Genomic DNA, 22,741 nt, shown 5'->3' on the forward strand with positions numbered 1-22,741 from the left:
ATCAATAATTCAGAGATTGTTATCCATGCAGAAGTGGGGGTGTTTTCTTAATTAAACAAAGGATTCTTATTGTTATCATTGTTTATTTGCATAGGTCTCCTGGCACTGCTGGCCAGCCTGGTGATGCAGCCAGCCGTAGACGCAGCCCCTGTAGGGACCGGGGACTCCTGGATGACCATCCAGCAGCTGCTGTGGCCCTACACAGGGCTCCGGTACAATGGCCAGCCCCCTGTCTAGTCGAAGTCCTGAGGGTCGATGGTGCTAGTGCTCATCAGCCCTCCAGAGATATTTATTGCACTGGGAGAGCAGAGGCTGTTGGGATGTTTACTGTGCCTGCAAATTCCTATAAGACTTGCATCGACAGCACAGGCCTGGCCTCAGGAATAGTTAACCCCATAGAGGAGTTTATGCATCACATTATGTTTGCTAAATAAGATTATCTGTGTGTATGCATGTGTGATAGTGCTGCTCAGCTGTTCAGTGAGCTGCTCCACCTGTGGCTTTTTAAACACATTTTATGTACTTGAGGATGCAGGGGAATACCAGCATTTTTAATGGAATTTTACCTCATCGGTTGCTGAGGACAGTTTATAACTTAACTCTTTAAACACTGGTAATAAAACTCTTAAGTGTTTATGAAGTCTATATTTATGAGTTTGCTAGTTTTGAGTGGAAAATGTGATTATGAGTTTTAACTTGTATTTCTGCATTATTACAGTTTCAACACAAACGTTTTTTTTTGTTTGTTTTTTTTTTTGTATTTTCCATCTTCAAGTTTTTGCTGTGGTTGCCACAACTTCATACACTTTTGTATGTTCCAAAGGAGATGCGTGGATCTTTTCACAAATAAAGTAGCCAATTCTACAATAGAAGATGTGTGTTATGTGTATCCAAGTGTACAATTCAAATTCAGCTCTCTCGTTGTTGTATTTAGTCGTACATTTTTAAGTTTATTTCACTGGGATTATGAATACATCAGGGGCCTTGTGGCACAAAGCAGGCTCTGCACTGTGTCGACAAACAAATGATGGGAATTTCTGGTCCGAGCGACGCCATCAGGACTCATGGTGTCCTGAAGCAAGTGGATGAAGGTGGAGTGAAACTCGCTGCCAGGATAATGATCTGGAGAAAAAGCTTCACTTGTTTCTGTGATCGCCAGCTTTCGACTCCTCTGAGCTCCCAGAAGGTACAGACTCCATGAGTCCTTGGGCACGGGGGAGGGATTGTGGTGCTCACACACCTGGCAAAGAGAGTTTTGCAAGTTGATGTAACATTAAAGCATATTAAATGTTAGCCAATTTCATCTCTGTTCTGTCTGCTCAACTATGGTCAGTAACCTTTTGGTGAGAATCAGGTAGTCACAAGTTAATATCACTTTTGCTTCTTGGTTTCGTGTTCTATAAAAAGCTTACTGTTTTACCTTTTTCATATCTCTGGCTGCGTAAAGGTTGATGTTAAGAGAACCCAGGTGGTAGTCTGCTTTAATCTAGAGCTGCACTAGAGAGAATGGTAATTGGAGACTGCAGCCAAACCACAATTGTTGCAACTGTGTGCCGTGTCCTTGACTTTGAAATGGCTGCTTCAGAGACCGGGCCCAGGTCTGAGACCACATGCGGGGGGAGGGTGAATTGACAATTACATAAAATCGGGTTTTCAATAATACCACAATTACCTGTGATAGCTCTCAAATCTACTGCTGTCTGCATCAGACATGTGATTCTATAGCAGAGCCTGGGGCAGAAAACAGAAAGCAATTCAGATAAACAAGACCGGGCCGAAGGAGACTCAATATGTTTGTTTGCCGTCTGTGTTAATGTGCTGTTACTCTGCTACATGTGTAAATGCATGCATCTGTCTGAGCTTCTCTGCAGTGTGTGAAACTGAATTGGTGTTATGCAACAGAGCTGCTGTCACACATCCTGCAGTTAGAAACTGAAGGCATCGCTCAACAAATGTTACGCACACAATTTGTGGTGCAGCTGGTAAGACCAACTAGACTTCTCAATTAAAAGGTAAACTCTAACCTGACCTTCATTCGCTTCATGATTCTGTAAAACGTGTTCACTTATTTATCAATTCTCAAATTGAACGTCTGCTGTTGGTCTTAGTACATGGAAGAAGATGCCTCCTCCTCTACATGGAGTTTTAAAGTTAAAAAAAAAAAGAAAAATAATGGTAATGAGATACAGATAACATTCACCTCACTTTACTCTACGTACCATAAAGTGGTACAGCTGGCCAAGTAGCACTAAGTAGACACAGGATTTAATTCTGGTAATTTAAAATATTTGAATTGCGTTTGCCAGTTTCTCGAGTAGAGAGGATAACGCTGTTCATACTGCATATTAAACTAACACAGTCCCCAAACAGCTGCATTTTGACAGAGATGTTATGTAAATGCATCTATTAAGGAAGTAAAAGAAAACCTTAAAATTTCCTGTCTTTGCACACTGCTGAGAAAACATTTCTAAAGAGATGTTTCAAATCTCTAAAACCCTTCATACTGAAACCTGCTCTGCCCATTATAATAAAAATGATAGGTTGCCAAAACAAGACACATCCTTGTATGCATCATTTGTCCAACATCTCCCCCGCCTCCCTCCGATGCTTCTTTGAGTTCTGCTGTTTAATTAAATCCCAGTGTTACTGCACAGCAGGAATACACGAGGCTCAGCTCTAAACACTCAGAGGACTGAGTAAAGAATGACAGGACGGAGCCAAAGTTATGTCTCGCTCTCCACTTTGAGCCAATCGGGTGTATTAATTATGCAATCGTTCTGAAAACATGTCCACCTCCCATTCTAAATAACTAAACACGTTTTTTAGTTTTAAAATTCAGCACAGTTTATGCAAAATTTTCTGGCACAAACTTTAGTAATTCACGTTTTCTTGGTTCATTAATTGATCAGGTAGCAGAGTCGTGCTAATTGGTACAGACTGACTCCAGTTGATTACAGCATGTTTGCATTTGTAAAGTGGATGGCGATTAATCGCAAACCTTCACCAATCTCTTTGAGAGGGATTGCAGTCGGTCCGAATCAGGCAGAGACAGGTTACCTCCCACCTGGCAACATGCTGAATCTCCTTGCAACCAAAAGTGGTCCCCACAACTTCTTGCGGTCATTCCCAGGTAGCAAAAATATTTTCAGCACAATCACTCACCAGCCACAGTTTTTTCTCCTGCTCGCACAGAGGTAGCCGTTCTATTTTTACTCTAGTGTGACTGAGGCCTTAAGTAGATAATGGAGTAAAATACTACATTGCATAAAGTGTATCTATGTGTGAGAGAGTACCTGCATGACCAGATGCTCAGCTCCACATTTAGCATTCCACTTGCTCCACGAGAATGCACAGGCAGAGGAAAAGAGGGCCATCTGTTCGTAGGCAGCGTGCTGTGTGAGTGGGTCCTGAAGAGGACAGAAACCCCACAGATCATTTCGTAATTCTTAATACTGCAAAAACACAATAATTAAATTGTTGTTTAAAACTACATATCAGGACCGCTTCAGGCAGCCCTGTGTAAATGCAGAAAAACGTATTTATCTTATGATTTCATGGGACACTTACATGCACTGTGTAATACAAACTTTGGTTCAAACCTTTTAACGTAATGCTACCATCAGGTGAAAATCTCACCAACCAAGTCACACGCTAACTGACATTTCCGTCTGTAGTCATTTATATTTGGTGTAGGGCTGTCAATGCTAACGCTAACGCAGTCATCGCAAATAACGCTATTTACTTTTTTTTTTTTTTAGCGCAATCAACCCATCTGGAGCGCAGAATGACTCAAAATCCCTGAAATGTCTCTGTCAATGCATTTTGGGCAGTTTGTCCAGTCTGCGCTCCAGATGGGTTGATTGCGTTAAAAATTTTAATCGTCATGACGCATTAACGCCTTAATGTTGACAGCCCTAATTGGTGACATGAAAAGCACTTATTCACTTCTTCAGTCAGATGAATGAAAAGATGCACAACAACTGGGGGTAGTCTGAGCTGCTTAAATAGTGGGTACCATGTGAAATATCAGCCGAACCTTGTTTTTCAATCTCCTCATTTAAAGGGGCGTTCAAGTCCATTTTTCCATTCTGAAACCCATTTGACTTCATAAAATGCATTTCAATCTTTGAAGGATTCTTATTAAGCTTCTCATATTAGCGTCTCAAATTTAGCATCTTGGTTTTGTGTTGCAGACCTTGGCAGTGCTGCTGACGTATTTGTGCGCGTATTCATTCACAAAGATGTTGACCCCAGCGTCGACCATGGCCTTCTGCAGGTCCGAGCCACTCATCCACTTTCCGATGAGGTGAGAGAGCCCCCCCTCTTGCTCTGATTGCAGCATACATTTATTATCCTATCAGTGACACAGATGCACAAATTGTAACAGTTAAGCCACATCTCCTGTTTATTTCCTGCGTCTTGCGTCCACAGTGCTCCTGCCGTCTTACCTGAATAGTGATGCTGATGTTTATGAACGCCCCGTTGACAGTGTAGAGAGCAGAGTCCTGGCCCAGTGGCCGGAGCTCCCAGCTCTGAAAAGGAAGGTTGGCGTAGGTTTTCTGCATCAGCGCAAACGCTTGGAAGGAGTCCATCTTGAAAGAGATTTTGGCCTCAGACTCATCATAGGAGATGTCGGTGATACCATCCATCCTCCACTGCTTACCTTTGGGAGTAGACAGTTTCAATATCTTTGACTTTGTGGGGTCTTTCAGATGTATTTCAGAGTGTGGTATACCTGCAGCATCCCAGCGAGCCACTTGTGGAGCTTCCAAGAAGACAACAGAGTCGGGCAGTGTCACAGACACCCCAATAAGAGGACAGGGGAGAGCCTCGTGGCCATCCAAACCAGACTTCTCAGCCTGATAAGAGAAGACCTGCATACCTGTCCTCAACACCTACAAACAAAAACAGGCATGCACTTTGAGTACAAGTGAGGTTTGATCTCATGCTAGCTGGAAGACCCTTATCTCTTCACCTGCACAAATTTCCAGCCATGGGCATATTGAATTTGAGGTGGGAGGTGAAACGCATCATAGTAGAATACTCCACCCAGAGGTGTGTACTCCATCAAGTCTACCACCTGGGCAACAGGGTTGATCACTGTGTGCTCCTCCGGGGGACCAATCGGATCCCTGACTGGTGAACAGACAGACAGAACTGTCATTAAGGCTTTTAGAAGAACCGCTGGTTAATTTGTCTGTGGAAATAAACACATTCTTTCTAAGCTAAGTTTACAATAATCATTGACATAGAGTTAGTTGTGACATAGTGTGATATGTATTTTTAAAACGAGTTTAGTTTATGTGCTTGCTTTTTACAGTGGGGCAAAAAAGTATTTAGTCAGCCACCGATTGTGCAAGTTCCCCCACCTAAAATGATGACAGAGGTCAGTAATTTGCACCAGAGGTACACTTCAACTGTGAGAGACAGAATGTGAAAAAAAAATCCATGAATCCACATGGTAGGATTTGTAAAGAATTTATTCGTAAATCAGGGTGGAAAATAAGTATTTGGTCAATAACAAAAATACAACTCAATACTTTGTAACATAACCTTTGTTGGCAATAACAGAGGTCAAACGTTTACTATAGGTCTTTACCAGGTTTGCACACACAGTAGCTGTTATTTTGGCCCATTCCTCCATGCAGATCTTCTCGAGAGCAGTGATGTTTTGGGGCTGTCGCCGAGCAACACGGACTTTCAACTCCCGCCACAGATTTTCTATGGGGTTGAGGTCTGGAGACTGGCTAGGCCACTCCAGGACTTTCAAATGCTTCTTACGGAGCCACTCCTTTGTTGCCCGGGCAGTGTGTTTTGGATCATTGTCATGTTGGAAGACCCAGCCTCGTTTCATCTTCAAAGTTCTCACTGATGGAAGGAGGTTTTGGCTCAAAATCTCACGATACATGGCCCCATTCATTCTGTCCTTAACACGGATCAGTCGTCCTGTCCCCTTGGCAGAAAAAGAGCCCCATAGCATGATGTTTCCACCCCCATGCTTCACAGTAGGTATGGTGTTCTTGGGATGCAACTCAGTATTCTTCTTCCTCCAAACACGACGAGTTGAGTTTATACCAAAAAGTTCTACTTTGGTTTCATCTGACCACATGACATTCTCCCAATCCTCTGCTGTATCATCCATGTGCTCTCTGGCAAACTTCAGACAGGCCTGGACATGCACTGGCTTCAGCAGAGGAACACGTCTGGCACTGCGGGATTTGATTCCCTGCCGTTGTAGTGTGTTACTGATGGTGACCTTTGTTACTTTGGTCCCAGCTCTCTGCAGGTCATTCACCAGGTCCCCCCGTGTGGTTCTGGGATCTTTGCTCACCGTTCTCATGATCATTTTGACCCCACGGGATGAGATCTTGCGTGGAGCCCCAGATCGAGGGAGATTATCAGTGGTCTTGTATGTCTTCCATTTTCTGATGATTGCTCCCACAGTTGATTTCTTCACACCAAGCTGCTTGCCTATTGTAGATTCACTCTTCCCAGTCTGGTGCAGGTCTACAATACTTTTCCTGGTGTCCTTCGAAAGCTCTTTGGTCTTGGCCATGGCGGAGTTTGGAGTCTGACTGTTTGAGGCTGTGGACAGGTGTCTTTTATACAGATGAGTTCAAACAGGTGCCATTCATACAGGTAACGCGTGGGGGACAGAAAAGCTTCTTACAGAAGACGTTACAGGTCTGTGAGAGCCAGAGATTTTCCATGTTTGAGGTGACCAAATACTTATTTTCCACCCTAATTTACGAATAAATTCTTTACAAATCCTACCATGTGGATTCATGGATTTTTTTTCTTTCACATTCTGTCTCTCACAGTTGAAGTGTACCTCTGGTGCAAATTACTGACCTCTGTCATCTGGAAGTGGGGGAACTTGCACAATCGGTGGCTGACTACATACTTTTTTGCCCCACTGTATTTAAAGACCATCTTACCATCAAGTGCCTCCATCAGTGTTTGGACGTGGCTCACTTGGCTCTCTTCAGGCTCTGGACTGCTCCTCCTTGACCACAGACTGGCTGCACTCTGTGAGATGTGCATTCTATAGGAAGGAAAAGAACCCAGTAAATGAAGGAACCCACAACAGAAGCTTTCATCTTACCTCCCTCTCGCCTAACCTTTGGGTGGACTGCATCGCCGGGTAGACCCTGTTGCTGAGTGTGTGTGTTCTCAGATGAGTCATCCTGGCTAATGAAGATAGGTGGTCATACCGGGTGTGGAGGATGCGCACAGCAATGTCACTCACAGCCAGCTGCTTGGGAAGCTCAAAGCTGAGGCCTGCCTCACTGAAGCTGACACTCTTAAACCTGGATGGACCAGGTAGAAACACAAAGAGGAATAAAACATCAGCCTGTGTACCTACAGGCAACATTTGTACAAGTCTGTGTTTAGGTACTGTCCACAAATTTCATCTTCATCATAAGGCACAGCTACAAATGATTGACTTTCTTTAACGTTGGAATGATGTTCATTTCTAGCACCATATTTCTATTTTTGGATGGGCAGCATCAGAAGGAAAATGTGGGAGCCAGCGACATTTGGCAGATCATGGTGGTGGTCCCCCTGTTCAAAAGGGGTTTCAGGAGTTCGTGGACAATTAGCCCATTGCTGCTGGATGAGATGATGAGGCGTTTCTGGCATGTCCTACTAGGATACCCTGGGCTGACCTAGAACATGCTGAAAAGATGTCTTTAGTGTCTCTCTGCTGGCTTGGAAATGCCTCAGTGTCCCCCCAGATGAACTGGAGGAGTTGGCAAGGGTCTGGCTGTCTCTGTTTAGACTGCTGCCCCTGCAACCCAAACCTAGATAAGCAGCAGAAGATGGGTGGACAGACGGACAGTTGGTCTGTCTGTCTAACCGCTGTCTGGCTTCCTTCCCGCTCACTTAAACCAACTTTCTTCTGAATGGCTGCTAAAGAGAGGGTTGAGCTTCTGTGCTCACTCCTAGAACTGAAGAGTCTGAAGTGTGAGCGTTGACTCAAAGAGATTCCTTACACATACACTGATTTCACCATGTGAAACTTTAATATGAGCATCCACCACTGTAACAGTGGATATATAACAGAATGAAATTCTAAGATGATAGCTTTATGAACAAACCTTGGAATCTTATTGAGGTTGGCCCAGAGACATAGTGTAATGTTGTCATCTTTGATCACAGTCTGCATGTTGCCTGTCTCAGTGCTGACGTTTTCACTGGCACTCTGAAACCATGGACACGCAGGGTTTTGGACTTATTGCTATATTGTTACTATAAATCAAACTGCATCCTGATGTGTTATCATAGGAATAATCAGGTATCTTGTACCTTAAGGATCTCTTCAGTAGCAAGGTGGTGTTTTGAGCGAATTAGCTCCTGCAAATTTATGAGAACCTTCTGGTACTTCTGGCCCTCCTGGGGATCTGTAACATCTTTGAGGAAATCTTCCAACTCATCTACCAGCTGTAAGAACAGATTTGTTATGTTAGAACACACAGCAGATAACTCACTTGAAGACAAGGCTTTAGTTACCTCTATTTTTAATAGCTCGAGCTACTTTTGTCCTGTGCTTAATTTTTCATCCTGATTATTATCACTTAATTATTGCCAGTTAACATAAAGAAAATTGTTGCTGGTTATTATCTGATAATAGGGAAATAAAATAACCTTACTGTCATTGATCAACAAACACATACAGACCTGCAGAGCAAGATTACACTGCTGGAGCACGAGCGTGATGTTGACCTCAGGGTCATCTCTCCATAAACTCATGTATGTATTCATCTCTTTCTGTACTGCTGGGTCTGGTGCACCGTCGCAACGCATGTATCGCTCCCACTGGACACAAAGCATACACTGCCAGAAATCCATCAGGGAAAAAGAAAATGTCCATATCTACTGGACAGAATGCTTGTGGATCCACACCTTGGCTGTCTCCACAGCTTCAGTTTTCCATTTGGTTACTGCAGTATGATTCTCCTCCAGTAGATGGTGCAGTTCCTTCAACTCGGCCTCTCTGCGCTCTAGGTCCTGTCAGAGAAAGACATCCAAGCACACAAAGCATTCCCAAGTACTCTTCTGTGTATGTACATTTCTTCTTTTATGCTTCATTTAGGGTTAATATTAAACTGGGCTCTTACCTTTAGCTCAAGCCTTTCCACTTCCTTCTGCTTTCTCTCTCTTTCCACTCTCTCCTGTTCTTCTCTTTCTGCCCTGATCCGGGCTTCCTCTACAATGTACATGTTACAGATACAGTGCTAACAGAGAACACATCCACCAACAAGCGCCTATCTCTCCTACTCATAAACAGCTACATAGAGCAGTAGATCAGTTGGGATCCCTCACTTCCTGATACCCTGAACAGTTTCTTCTCCAGATTGACAACACTAATGGAGGTGCAACCGTTGCTCCCCTTCAACTAGAGGAGCAGCATCAGCCCCTGATCCTGCAGCTCCACTAAGTGACTTGTTCTCTGAAGAGAACTAACACTAACAAAGCTGCAAAACCGGAAAAGGTGTCAGGGAGGACATGTGCTGACCAGCTGGCTGGGGTCTTTTTGGACATTTTCAATCTGTCTCTGCAACTTTATACTATCCCTGTCTGCCTTAGGTCCTCCATCATTGTGCCTGTGCCAAAAAAAAAATCAGCTGTGGCCTGCCTAAATGATTACTGCCTAGTCGCACTGACCCCAGTCATCATGAAGTTCTTTGAGAGGATCCTCCAAAGACACATTAAGCAGCTAACAGACCTCAATTCAGTATAAGCTGGCAGACTGCAAAGGAAGGCCAGCCATATTGCTGCTGACCCCACTCACCCGGGACACGAACTGTTCATACCTTTGCCATCTAGGAAATGGTATAGATACATAAAGACCACTACCACCCGGCTGAGGGACAGCTATTTTTCCAAGAGCTGTGAAAGCCATCCGTCCACCTGCCCTTCCCCATGGACCACCTGCACGAACACTCACATCCAGTCACTTTACTCTAAAGACTGCTAAAGGCTTCTGCATTTATCTTTTTTTAAGTAAATCTTATTTATCTTTTCTACATTTTCTTTATTACCGAGAGCACCATTGCAATTTTTGTTACGTTCTAGCAACATAATGACAATGAACAAATCTTGAGAGAAGCTCAAAAAGTGTAACAGATTCATTTTTTTAAAAGTCAATTTCCCTTTAAAGTCTCAGTGCCAGAAACGCCACCTACACTGGAGGTTTAAATTAAGAGAGACTGCTCACCTTCCTCTCGAAGTCTCCTCTCCTCCTCCTCTTGCTGCCGCTTTGTCCTCTGAGCCTTGGACACCTTACCGGCCTTCTTCTGTGGCATCAGAGCATTGCAAGTGTAGTTTAACAGTGACAGTTCAGTGTGTACCTACTAGCAAATGGATATATTGCTGAAGAGAACGAAGCAGCGAGAAAGAGAGTAAGGAAGCTTCCTGTGTGTATCTTGAGCTGAGTTCTGTGTCTAATTGTCAAAGACAGACGATATACTGACTGCCTGTTGCTCATACCTGTTGTTTCTTGGGAAGCTTTCATTCACAGGAAAAAAAGACAGAGAGAAAGTTACAGAATGTCATGTTTCACAACAGAAATTCAAGAAACTATGTATCTATCTATATCTATATACACTATAGATAGATATAGAGAGGTGGGGAGTAACTAAATACAAATATTTTGTTACAGTACTTATGTAGAAAATCCAGGTACTTTACTTAATTATTTATTTTTCTGACACCCTTTTACTTTTACTGCCTACATTTCCAGAAGTAGTGCAGGTGACCTTTTGTGTTAGTGGAACTTCATAATCTAGCTAGCGCTAAGTGGCAGGTAATTTCAAATTCAACATTTCTATCAGCTAAAACACAGACTGTTTATTTACGGTTTTATTTCACAGGGAGAGAAAAGACTGTGAAATAACTTCACACTTAAGCTGATGATGTTTAGATTAATTCACTGAACTTTATACTGTCTACTGTAAAGACAATCTAATGAGTAGAGGAGTGGTGTCCGTGTCAGTGTAGAGGATGGACATCACCCAGGACATCTTGTGAAAACTGCTGACATCTTGCTAAATTCAGTTGTGTAAATTCACAAAGAGCAGCAGGTCAGCTGACCACAGCATGTACACAAATAAAATCTACTGAATCTCACATTAGACATTATTATGAGGTGTAATTCTTTTCCCTTTGCTGAGCCACTCCACAGATCTTAGTGTCCCCCACCTGCTGAATCTCACTTTAAAATCAAGAGTTAATGTTTAAATGTGGAGGCAACAGAAAACCGCTTCTTTTTTTCTTTTTTTAAATATTCCTTTCCACTGCATTGGGTCCTATATAACACATTCAAACTGGGCATATTCACTGGGATTATAATTTATGTTATTGTATTAATTTAGATTATTGTATTTGTGTTATCATGTACTAATAGTATAATGATATTATATTAATATAGCAGGAGGTTCAGTTTCCTTGTTAGAATTGTCCTACAAAGAGCTACTTTCTTTCTTGGAGTACATTTCAGAGCCTGTACTTTTCCTCTTTTGAGTAAAACAGTTGCTTCAGTGCTTCAACTATTGGTGGAGCATTTTTTTTAACCCAGGTATCTGTACTACTTAGTTGTTCTACTTAAGTAAAGAAAGTCTGTACTTTTGCCACCTCTGTATATAAAGAGAGAGAGAGAGAGAGAGAAAGTGTCGAAGTTAAGAACTACGAAACTGTATTTCGTACAGTAAACTAATAGGTTACTACGTAATTGCGCTAACTGGTAGCCTGTAATCACATAGACCTTTAAAAATAATATTTAAGTTGGTCTATTATAAGGAAATAATAGAGGGGAAAAACCCTCACCATGTTCGTCCGCGCGTCTGGGTAACCGTGGCAACCTATACGCATGCGTACTTGCTATGTTTTTTATTTGCGACAGAACGAAACGACGTGCGACAACGTGCACTACGGAGTTGTCCCTTGCATTCATAGGTAAGGACGCAAGGAAAAGACATTTTTCTCTTCATTGGCGTACATAATATAACACGTGTAAATGTCAATTTGTTGCGCTTGGCATAAATGCGGTGCTCTACATGGTAATTCGTAAGCTAGCTGCTAAGCTAAACTTAATTTTGCGTAATGGTTTCTGTGTGCTCTCTCTCCTGACCTTCCCTTTCTCCTCTTCTCGTTTCAAAAGTGTGAAAGGCCATGTCCAACCCTTTAAAAACTGAAGTTATCAGGCTGTACAAAAATGTAAGTAAACTGGTGTTAAGAGAAACAACGCTGGGTGGTGTGCAATGCTGCAGAGCTTTAAAAATGTGTCTCTCCTCTCCAAACAAGCTCCTGTATCTCGGCCGTGAATACCCTCAGGGAGCAGCGTACTTCAAACAGCGCCTGAAGTCAGCATTCATGAAGCATAAAGACGTTACCGACCCGGAGAAGATCAAACAGCTGGTGGCCCGGGGGGATCATGTCATTAAGGAGCTAGAAGCTCTGTATTTCCTCCGAAAATATCGGGCCATGAAAAAAAGATACTATGAACCCGAAAAATAATGGCACACGCTGATAGCTCCAAGTGGTTTTCCTGGATTACAGTGTGGTAATCGGTTATTTCGGATTCACAAACACCTTTTAACACCTACCGGGTCCAAAACAAAGAACAGAATTTACATCAGCTGCTCCTTTATTAAACTCAACTAAGGTTGCCTCTGAAAGGGAAATAAAATCCTCATCTCTGGGTGTTGCAAAGCGATCATCACTGTCATTGATATTTTGTACCTAAGGCCACTCTTTCAATTTCATATACTGTTTGTAAGCCTAGAATATGTTTTATGCATTCTTTGTCCCATTGTCACATTTTAGTGTATTTAAAACAAATGCTTCACCAGATGAGTTACCCAGTGTTTACACCAAGGTGTCCAAATTGTAACATTGATCATTTGTACAAGAGGTTGTGTACTTTTTTTTTTTTTTTTAAAGCAGCTGTCTTTAATGTAATACGTGAGTTTTAGAATGTATTTCAGTGTATATATTTGTAAATACATGCTCACATTTTTTGAGAAATACGTGTACATGGGAATGGATTCATGTGCTGTTACACAAAAGGCAAACATAAATGTTACAGATTTCTTAGAGTGGTGTCTCGTGTCATAATAAACCACAAACACAGCTTAGTGTTACTTATTCCTGCTATTGCAATCAACCTAAACCTTGCAGATCTAGTGTCAGTCTGCATGGATTCTGAAAAAGGAAGTTTTCATGAGACTGAAATCCTATGACACAGTACTTGGCATGATTCAATGGGTTGTAGACCCACCTTTAGCACCAATAGCTTGAAATAATGTTTTCTTGAGGACTTATTCAGTCTCTCACATTCCTGTGGAGGAATCTTGGCTCCTTCTCTTTTCAGTGTTGCTTCGGTTTATTGAGGTTTGCAGGTATTTGTTCATGCAGCGCTCTGCTAAGATCCTGCTGCAGTGTTTTAATTGAGCTGATGTCTAGACCTTGACTGGACCATTGCAACACCTGTCTCTTCTTTTTAGGCCATTCTGTTATAGATTAGCTGGTGTTATTTCATGATCCAATTTGGTCCAAGCTTTAACTGCCGGGCACACAGAAGGTTTCATATCTTACTCTAAAATGCTTTGGTATACAGAGGAGTTCATTGTGACTCTGAATGCAAGGTGCCCGGGTCCTGTAGCTGGAAAACGAGCCCAAATCATGACCACTGGGCTTGACAATTGTCATGAGGTGGTTGTGTTGAAGTGCTATGTTTCACTTTTTGCAAAATGCGGAGCTGCTGTGTTTCTGAAGGACAATGGTCACGTCGTCTTGTGACATTTGAGTTAATAAACCGAAGCTAAAAAAACTTTATGACTCATAATAAATAGCATCAAAACTACCTTGAATGTATTCATTGCCTGTTTGTGTGGATTGTATCCTGTGGATGTTTCAGACAAGTCTGCGTTGCCCTCCTGGTCAGAGAAATTCAAACATTCCAGAAAGAGAGGAACACTTATGTTTGAACTATTTCGACTATTCCTTCCACAGGATGTCTTTTATCCTGTCTTCCTTCTCTCACCCCAACCGGTCGCAGCAGATGGCCCCGCCCCTCCCTGAGCCTGGTTCTGCTGGAGGTTTCTTCCTGTTAAAAGGGAGTTTTTCCTTCCCACTGTTGCCAAAGCGCTTGCTCATAGGGGGTCATATGACTGTTGGGTTTTTCTCTGTATGTATTATTGTAGGGTCTACCTTACAATATAAAGCACCTTGAGGTGACTGTTGCTGTGATTTGGCGCTGTATAAATAAAATTGAATTGAATTGAAATGTTTATCATGTGGCTTTTTATTAATAACGTGTTAATCTAAACAATACAGACAGAAATCATCATTGTACACAAGTAGATATTTGAGAGAAGTGCTTTCTACTTTTTGCTGAATCACTGGAAAAATAAAAGCACGATTGTCTCGCTGACAACTCAGTTCCTTTGGTCTCATTTCTTATGAAGTAAGGTGATTACAATCCTGGATTTGAGCATTGCAGCAGCTCTGTCTTCAGCTGTATCGGTCGTTAAAAAGATGAGACACGGATATCGTTGTCAATTTTCCCATGTGCAGGTTTATTGATTCCATCCTCCTTGTTTGGCAGACCAACATTGTCTGTTCCTCCCATGACCTAAGGAAGGAAAAGTACAAGGCAGAATTGAGCACCTGTCTTCAGTCTGTTGCTTTTGATACCTTTGCTCTTCAGCACGTACCCCATCTTTGACACGTTTGAACAGGTGATAAGAAAGAGTGTCTTCTTTCATTAGCATAAGTCTTGGGTCCACCGTCTCCCTCAATCCCCCTGAAATGATAAGTGGAAGAAACAATAAGAAAATGATATCACAGTTCCAATGGCAAAATCTTTTCTTTTTTTCTTACCTGTCAAGAGACTGATGATTATTCCAACAATAATAGCTGTTAAACCTCCAATGACACAGAAGTAAAGGTAGGATGGAGAGTGCCACTGAACCGCATGTCTGGTGGTGAGAGAAATTTGTTTTTTCTCATATGCCCTTTATTTATATTATAGGAAAGCTCGGTCATCCCATCTCACCAGGCAATATTATATTAATTGATCTAACACAGACTGAACCACACTTACATGTCATCAGTATTCTGTCCTGGGGTTGTGGTAAAAAGACTTGGTTCTGTTGGCAGTGGGGTAGTCCAATTGAGACTGCCACCAGAAGTAAAGTTACAACCCTCAGTGCTCAGCGAGAGAGGTCGGGTCATCTCAGGAGGAGAAGGGGATATCAATTCTCCAATGGTCACAGACACAGCTACAGCCAAACCTGCCACGAGGCCCCATAGGCCTCCCTGTGGACAAATATAAGGAGCTTCATGAAATATATATTACATAGACCAACAGTCAAAAATGTTTGTCAGAGTCGAGTGTCACTCAACGCTCAGGCTCATTTTTCAATATTATTTTCAGTTTGACAGCAGAACTATGTAAGCGAAAACGGATGATTTCTGAGTTCATTTATACAGTTCCAAATCACAACAAAAACTTGGTTGGAGGCACTTTATATTGTAAGGTAAAGGCCCTACAATCCAGAGAGATGGATTATAACTAGATGATGAATAATAACTAATGATTTGTTACAAAGTGGTGTGTAACCACAGAGAGTGGAAGTGGAAATGCTCAACCAGCAAGCCCCCATCAACGCCGCGCAACCAAGAGACGGCTCAGCACCTGATCCAATCTTAACAATAAGCTCAAAAAGCTCAATTTCAACAAATTATAAAATCCTGCGAGTTGGTTCCACTGAACAGGGTCAATTGATGGGGTTTTACAGCTATGCAGTAAAAACAAACAAACAAAAATAAAAAAATAAAAAAATATAAAGATTATAGTTGGTTTTTAAAGGTATTTGGTAATTGTTATTTTTTTTCATGCCGTTAACATTTTTTAAACATTGAACATTAATAAGGGTGGCTTTTTATACTGTAAATACCGTATAAGAAAAAAATGCTCCCTGCACTATGTTATACGATGACAGGTTGATGCAATACAGTTGAAACAATGATACAAATGTCGATTCTTTCATGCTACCAAGGGCTGATTTTGGCCAGATTTTGAGATCCCTGGAGGTAGAAATTTTCAAATGAAAATACCAAAATGAGAATGGACTTACTTTGGAGTTGACAAATGGACAGAGGACACCCAAACTGAACAGACCGAGTAAAGGACCCCCAGTGACCCCACCAATGATGGACACTGCCTGTTTGAAGAGACCTGCAGCTCAAAAAACACTTTAAAAATGGTTGAATTTACTGAGGTGAGGTGCTTTCTAATAAACAACAACAACGTTCCTGAATGTGTTTGCCTGAAAACACTGACAGCTCTGCATTAACAGATCCCTCTACCTGCATCATATGTCCCATGAGTGATGCCAGTCCAGCCATAGCAACGCAGACAATTCCAAAAAACACACCTGCAAAAACATCACATCACAAAATGACATTTTTATCGACTACCAGCCACATCCACAAAACAGAGATTAGTTTAATCTAACATAACATGCAGCTTACACTGGGGCAAAAAAAAGCATTTAGTCAGCCACCAATTTTGCAAGTTCTCCCACTTAAAAACATGAGAGGACTGTAATTTTCATCATAGATTTTTAAAGAATTTATTTGCAAATTATGGTGGAAAATAAGTATTTGGTCAACAACAAAAGTTCATCTCAATACTTTGTTATATACCATTTGTTGGCAATGACAGAGGTCAAACATTTTCTGTAAATCTTCACAAGGTTTTCTCATTTTGTCTCTCATAGTTGAGATATACCTATGATGAAAATTACAGGCCTCTCTTGCACAATTGGTGGCTGACTAAATACTCTTTTGCCCCACTGTATATCATAAACAAACAACAGGAAACTTGTTATTTACTCAGCCCTTTGGAGATCAAGAGAAGCTTTTTCTCAGATAGTTTAATGCGTGGTTTGATCAGGTCCACCATGGTCACTGCAGCCATTGCGTTGATTGAAGTAGAAACTGTGCTGAACATGAAGAAATGAACCATGTTTACTCTGGACTAATGGACATAACTGACACTTCAAATGTGGCACAGCTTTAAATGTTACATGCAACATGAATAAAAATATATCAAATTATGTTGTATGAACCTCAGAGAGGCACTATAGACTGCAGCAAAAAATAGTCCTGGAAGACCTTGGTGATCTGCCAAGATATCCATCACCAAATAAGGCAACAGCTGTAAAGGAAAAAAAAACTTTATTGAAAGATCACAAAACAACTTGAATAAAAACAGTGGCACTGTTAGTACATCCTTCGTTTTCTTTGTTTATGTGTATGGACCTGATCAGGTGATGAAACTTGTCCAGCTTTCCATGGGTCACAGTTCTTATAGAACGAATAAAGACACAGCCCTGAAATCACTGACGATGTCAGGGTGCAAACTAGGCCTAACACGTTGATGAAGAGAGCTCTGAAAAAACACAACACGAAAAAGTGAAGCATGCAAACAAAAATCAGTGTAGCATAGCAAACGAGATTATATTTCTTATCACTGTATGCTGATGATGTCATCATTTATCATAGCTATCTTTTCCGAGTTTATGATAAGAACGTGTCATTTGCCAGCAAACCCCACCAATGTTGTGCCTTTGGGTGAATCAGAATTTACATAGATGTGGAAATAGACGTGTCATATATCGTTGTTTATTGGTGTTTTTTTAATTATTATTATTTTAATTATTAGTTTTGCAAGCTAAACAGGAAGGAAGGAATACATTCCTTTGAATCACTCACAATCTGGCATGTTTAATGCTCTTGCAGGAGTTGTATCTCTGAACTTGAGGTTGGTAGGTCCCATAAGATGCACTCCAACCAAATGTCCCTCCGATGACTAGTGTCCAAAAAGTGTGTCTTCTCAGAGGGTTTATGTCAAAGCTGGGATTACAAAATGAAAGCATGATTTTAGTATAACACACACACACACACACACACACACACACACACACACACACACACACACACACACACACACACACACACACACACACACACATATACTCACTCCACAAAGTTAATTCTTCCTCCTTCTTGGGCATCTGACAAGATAGTGGAGATTCCTCCTTTTAAGATCACACTTTTGATTATAACAGACATGTAGCCTGCAAACATTATTCCAATCTGGAAGAAAAATCAGAGATTTGTTTGGTTGGCAGATCTGTATTCTGTAACTATGTTGACAGATTTTGGTCCCAGTTATCAAATTCTTGCTAATTTACATGAATACTGCAAAGAATCAAGACATGACTCAAACGTGGTTGTGGTGTCGATAAAATTAGACTGAAACCTGATTGCAATTTAATTCAGTTTTACTTACATAGCAATGGAATATATTTATATGGTTCCAAATCATAACAAAAGGACATTATATTGTAAGATAAAGACGCTACAATCCAGAGAAAACGCCAGCAATCAAATGGCAGTGTGAACCAAAAAACTCCCTTTTAACAGGAAGAAACGTGAACGTCAGGAAGGGGCAGCCATCTACCACAACTATTTGGAGGCATTTGTGTATTTTTTTTCGTTTTATTTGATCCAGAACCCTACCTGAACAACATCTGTCCACACCACAGCTTTCAGGCCACCCTGTAACAAACGCCACAAAACAAGAAAAATCTCTGTCAAAAAGGTTAGGAAGCTGTATTTATGAACAGAATGCATAACGTGGAAATATGTGACCGTATTCTGTAGTAGAACATTTTCAGAAAGCACAAGTGATGGGAATAACGGCGTCACTAACGACGTTACTTTTTTCAGTAATAAGTACATTAATAAGGGGGGGACAGGACAATGGACAGGCGAAGGAAAAGTGCCAGAGATTACTAACAACTAATGCATCCACAGGCAGCTGTATACCTCTGTTTAATCTGCAGTGGAGCAAAGTGAAAATTTGTCCTGTCTGAAGAGTCACATTTTTTGTGGAGACTGTTGAAAAGCTGAAGTCCTAGATTACCCATGAATGAGAAAACACTGTGCTCTGTAAACTACAGCAACTGGTTTCTAAGCTTTCAAATGTTTGCAGACTTTTAGAAAAAAAAAACCAGGTGACGCAACACATTATGCAATCACGGTTTCAACTTTTGACCCTTAGTGATTGCAGGTGAAAACATCAAATTTTAAAAATGGGCACATATTTTTCATGAAACAAAACAAATCATTTGAATTAAATCATCCAAATGAAAAAGTCAAGAAATCAGAGGTGATGTTAAATGAGAGATATTTTGTTTTAAAGGGTAAATGGGAAGGGGACCTCGTGAATTTTAGGAAAATGTAAATATTCTCATTTAATCTCTGCTGAATGTGAAAGTGGGGGTCTCTTAAGGTTCCTGGCTTAGTGATGCTCGATGAGGTTCGACTGACAATGTGATGCACTGCAGTGTGTGTGTCGTATGTAATAAATGTTTTACTAACCAGTGCACAATACAAAGTACAAACAGTGGCTGTCGAAATAATCCCACCCCACAGGTTCATACCAGTCACTGCAAAAAGAAGGGAAATTCATTAACAGGGGAAACACTCTTGTTCAAGATCCCTTCACGAACTTAACTGCTGTGAACTGGAGCTGACATACCTTGGTTCAAAGCCAGAGCTGGAGCATAAATTACAAGTCCAGTGTAGAGCAACTGTGGCAAAAAGTTAGAAAGTCACAGCAACAACATGTCTCTGCTGATACCAACGTAGTTTTATGTGCAGAAGTCAAAGCACTACAAAGATTGAACCACTGGCTTCTTACTGCGTTAAAAAAGAAGATCACCATTCCCAGGAGACGAGTGGCTCTGCTGAAACGCAGCTCCAGATACTTGGCAGAGACCAGACAGAGAAAAGACGCATATTGATACTGATACATGAAACTTCTAGTTCCCCTCACTCCCTCCAATTCAAAGCTAGTACTTTGTACACTTACTGACAGGTGTAGCCCAGCCAACAGTTTAAAATATAGCTAAAATAATGTTGAAAACAAAACCACAGTTACCTCATATGTGCTGTTGATGGCCAGTCTGTAGAAAACTGGGAGAAAGACTTCGGATGTGTACACCACTGCTATTACATAGGAAATACTTAAATAGCCAAATATGGCTCCGTAGCGATACACCTACGGACAGGTTGAAAAAGATTTATGGAAACACAAAATAGCAAAACAGCTGGTTGGCTGGTGAAACTTTGCCGGAGATCATTTGAAACGCTGATGCTGCTGATACTGAACGAGCTTTGGAGTAACATATGAACAGTGCTGAACTCTGGTGAGTAACACGAAAACTTTAAATTCGTTATTTGATTTGTTTGAAATTGAAAGCGGTGCACTCAAAGTAATGCTCGGTTAGCTGACTCCAGCCATCTTCTAATGCACAGAAATCACAGTTTTACGCATTTTATAAAATTCTAATTTAAACTCTGAATAAATGTTTGTGCGCTGAGGAAGCTGAGTGCAGATCCAGGACAGTCCCGACACGTTACCTCGGCTGGGTTGGAGAGCACAGTGACGGATGACATGTAGCTGGCAGTGAGGGACATGGAGACAGCCAGGGCATTGAGTTTTCGGCCCCCAGTTAAAAAGTCCCTGGAGGTTCCTTGTCTCCTGCTTCTCCAGGCGTAATAAAAACCAACAGCAGCAGACAGGAGCAGAACGACAGCAAACACCACATAGTCTGCTGCCACGAGCAAGTGAGCATCCCCAGACATTTTATCAGTCGGAGCAAAACTGAAATAAAGCTAAAGCGTTTATCAGGCAGTGCTTTGTAGATCACTGGGAAGGCGGTGTCATCACCTCCAGGTACTCTATTGAACTGTAAGATAAATTATTCCAGACGGTGCGCGCACGCGTCCTTTCAGGTTAACTTGACACTCAAAGTTAATGAATAAAGTTTAGAAGTTAGAGTTTGAACCCAAACACATAAAACCCTCTGTGATATTTGAAGGTTTGATAATCAGTTATTGCATTTAAGACACACTGCTATGGCCTCCTAAGCGCCTTTATTACACTTGTTTAAGACTCTGCCCCACGTGATATCTTTAGGAAAAGTGAGCAGCATAAACTTTGGACTTTTAACTGTATTTCAATAAGTTTCACAGTTTTCCCAGAGCAAGTCTTGTTAACTTGGGGAGATGTTTCCCAAGTGACTCAACATTTAAGTTGGCTCAATGTTTTGAATGTGGCCTCAACCATGATAGGAGTGCTGCAGACAAATTATCTGATCATACATATGTAATGAAATCAAGGCAGGAGGAAAAAGTCACAGACATATTGTGGAGTTGCAACCCGTTCTCACTACCAGGTCAGCTATAGAAACACACAACACTCCGATACCGCAACCTGCAACAACATCGTGTAACAACTGACATTTTAATCGTGAAGATTTATTAACTAATTCAGCTTTAGCCTCAGTCACATACCAGTGCTCAAAGGACAGAGTTCATCATGTACTGTGAACAGATCAGGTACGTACTCAGTGCTCTAGGGATGTAAAGCAATTGACTGTCAGTCAGTGTGACATTTGGCTTGATCATTTGTGTTGGTGATGGATGAGACTGTGCTGAGTTTAATAAAAGTTATTAAAATGTCTGCAAATCATGCACTTAACATTTGACAATTATCATCATTGTTTATTTATCAGTTATCATTTAAGTGATGGAAACAGCTGGGAAACAAGCTGCATTAAGTAAACTATGTGGCCCAGAGGTGGGAAGTAACAAAGTACACTGTTAGACTTTTCATCGCCACTTTACGGTAACATACTGGCGTCACTGTTGCCAGCATCATACCGTGACGCCGTGTTACGGTAGCTTTCCGTTCTGCAGGATGATACCGTTTTTTGCTGGTGTGGTATAATACTCTTGGACAAATTATGGTAACGCACCGTAGCCTTTTTTACGACATAACGACATCACGGCGTCACTGTCGCCAGTGAGATACTGTTATGTCGTTATGTCGTAAATTACGTCAACAAAGTAACATCATACTGTGATTAAGACATTGGTATACTACCGTTTATTCACGGTTTGTCACTGTAAGCCCGCTGCAAGGTAATAAACTGCAATATATTAACCAGTAACTTACCGTTATCACGCATCAGTACCAAAAATATTCATCTCTGCTAGAGGATACCGTGTCCCAACAGGCGGTCATTTACTGTTTAACAGGTCGTAATTTACCGTAATTTCAGTTAACAGTAACATACTGTAAGAGACTGGAGGATTCCAAAAAAATGGATGGATGGATGGATAGATAGATAGATAGATAGATAGATAGATAGATAGATAGATAGATAGATAGATAGATAGATAGATAGATAGATAGATAGATAGATAGATAGATAGATAGATAGACACACACAAAATATAATTCATGTGCTTTGCACCACTTTATTTCAATTCTGATTTTTCCCTGCTGAAATACACATTTCCAAAATCAAAAACTGAAAAGAACTGAAAACATATTTTCATTGAGGAAGCACTTGTTTTTACTAAACCATGTAATACATTATTTCCTCAGATGGTTGTACAAACAATAACGATATTATGTCATATCCATATCATGGCAGACAACATATGCTCAAGTGTTGGGTTTTCTTAGTTATATTTTGTAGGGTCTTAAACCTACAATGTGAAGTGCCTTGGCATTCATTTTGTTGGCACCATACAAATAAACTGAATTGTAATGAATATAATATCAAGCCCCACACTTCTGCCTTTT

The 22,741-nt window shown here is 41.1% G+C and overlaps 4 protein-coding genes across 10 annotated transcripts in view; 2 read left to right on the plus strand and 2 right to left on the minus strand.

The window, feature by feature from the left end:
- Nucleotides 1-1,118, plus strand: part of irag2 (inositol 1,4,5-triphosphate receptor associated 2) — a 28,824-nt gene extending 27,706 nt beyond the window's left edge. For all 5 annotated transcript variants that reach the window (XM_085436257.1, XM_085436260.1, XM_085436261.1 and 2 more), the window contains one exon: nt 95-1,118. In XM_085436257.1, the coding sequence (XP_085292383.1) occupies nt 95-237 (143 nt within the window). In that variant the 3' untranslated portion in view covers nt 238-1,118. The remainder of the gene's footprint in view (nt 1-94) is intronic.
- On the minus strand, nt 575-11,877 carry dnai7 (dynein axonemal intermediate chain 7). The gene is made up of 16 exons (XM_085436263.1): nt 11,830-11,877; nt 10,495-10,512; nt 10,223-10,377; nt 9,123-9,211; nt 8,908-9,012; nt 8,683-8,820; nt 8,311-8,445; nt 8,103-8,206; nt 7,122-7,310; nt 6,939-7,045; nt 4,976-5,136; nt 4,736-4,895; nt 4,449-4,663; nt 4,196-4,354; nt 3,294-3,407; nt 575-1,240 (listed from the first exon to the last, which is right to left on the minus strand). The coding sequence occupies exons 3-16, from the start codon at nt 10,308-10,310 to the stop codon at nt 965-967; spliced, it is 2,040 nt and encodes a 679-aa protein (XP_085292389.1). The 5' UTR covers nt 10,311-10,377; nt 10,495-10,512; nt 11,830-11,877; the 3' UTR covers nt 575-964.
- lyrm5a (LYR motif containing 5a) lies at nt 10,657-12,603 on the plus strand. 3 transcript variants are annotated; one of them, XM_085436268.1, is made up of 4 exons: nt 10,667-10,686; nt 11,906-11,958; nt 12,164-12,219; nt 12,307-12,603. In XM_085436268.1, the coding sequence occupies exons 3-4, from the start codon at nt 12,175-12,177 to the stop codon at nt 12,517-12,519; spliced, it is 258 nt and encodes an 85-aa protein (XP_085292394.1). In that variant the 5' UTR covers nt 10,667-10,686; nt 11,906-11,958; nt 12,164-12,174; the 3' UTR covers nt 12,520-12,603. The 3 variants fall into 3 exon arrangements, with proteins under 3 accessions (XP_085292395.1, XP_085292394.1, XP_085292393.1); XM_085436269.1 differs by lacking the exon at nt 11,906-11,958 and having other exon boundaries at nt 10,657-10,686; XM_085436267.1 differs by lacking the exon at nt 10,667-10,686 and having other exon boundaries at nt 10,722-11,958.
- Nucleotides 12,604-14,284: 1,681 nt separating this feature from the next.
- LOC146689870 (sodium-coupled monocarboxylate transporter 1-like) lies at nt 14,285-20,844 on the minus strand. The gene is made up of 17 exons (XM_085436266.1): nt 20,506-20,844; nt 20,024-20,143; nt 19,784-19,849; nt 19,622-19,673; nt 19,462-19,529; nt 18,598-18,636; nt 18,056-18,171; nt 17,788-17,928; nt 17,335-17,464; nt 17,142-17,230; nt 16,906-17,015; nt 16,378-16,445; nt 16,146-16,232; nt 15,110-15,324; nt 14,887-14,984; nt 14,721-14,809; nt 14,285-14,638 (listed from the first exon to the last, which is right to left on the minus strand). Exons 1-17 carry the CDS (start codon nt 20,728-20,730, stop codon nt 14,534-14,536), a joined length of 1,818 nt encoding a protein of 605 aa, XP_085292392.1. The 5' UTR covers nt 20,731-20,844; the 3' UTR covers nt 14,285-14,533.
- Between the last annotated feature and the right edge of the window lie 1,897 nt (nt 20,845-22,741).

This window comes from Copadichromis virginalis, linkage group LG17 (genome assembly GCF_057382275.1).
Source record: "Copadichromis virginalis isolate Kocher_CV1m ecotype Utaka linkage group LG17, C_Virginalis_male_GT1.1, whole genome shotgun sequence".
Lineage (NCBI taxonomy): Eukaryota > Metazoa > Chordata > Actinopteri > Cichliformes > Cichlidae > Copadichromis > Copadichromis virginalis.

Excerpts from the sequence above, each read along its gene's own strand:
- dnai7 (XM_085436263.1), bottom strand. The coding sequence starts at position 10,310 with ATGCCACAGAAGAAGGCCGGTAAGGTGTCCAAGGCTCAGAGGACAAAG. Across the intron at positions 8,207-8,310 it reads CTACTGAAGAGATCCTTAAG|AGTGCCAGTGAAAACGTCAG; the intron begins GTACAAGATACC and ends CCATGGTTTCAG. Across the intron at positions 4,896-4,975 it reads ATGGCTGGAAATTTGTGCAG|GTGTTGAGGACAGGTATGCA; the intron begins GTGAAGAGATAA and ends TTTTGTTTGTAG.
- lyrm5a (XM_085436269.1), top strand. The coding sequence starts at position 12,175 with ATGTCCAACCCTTTAAAAACTGAAGTTATCAGGCTGTACAAAAAT. Across the intron at positions 12,220-12,306 it reads TTATCAGGCTGTACAAAAAT|CTCCTGTATCTCGGCCGTGA; the intron begins GTAAGTAAACTG and ends TCTCCAAACAAG.
- LOC146689870 (XM_085436266.1), bottom strand. The coding sequence starts at position 20,730 with ATGTCTGGGGATGCTCACTTGCTCGTGGCAGCAGACTATGTGGTGTTT. Across the intron at positions 20,144-20,505 it reads TGCTCTCCAACCCAGCCGAG|GTGTATCGCTACGGAGCCAT; the intron begins GTAACGTGTCGG and ends ACCTGTCCGTAG. Across the intron at positions 14,810-14,886 it reads AATCATCAGTCTCTTGACAG|GGGGATTGAGGGAGACGGTG; the intron begins GTAAGAAAAAAA and ends TTATCATTTCAG.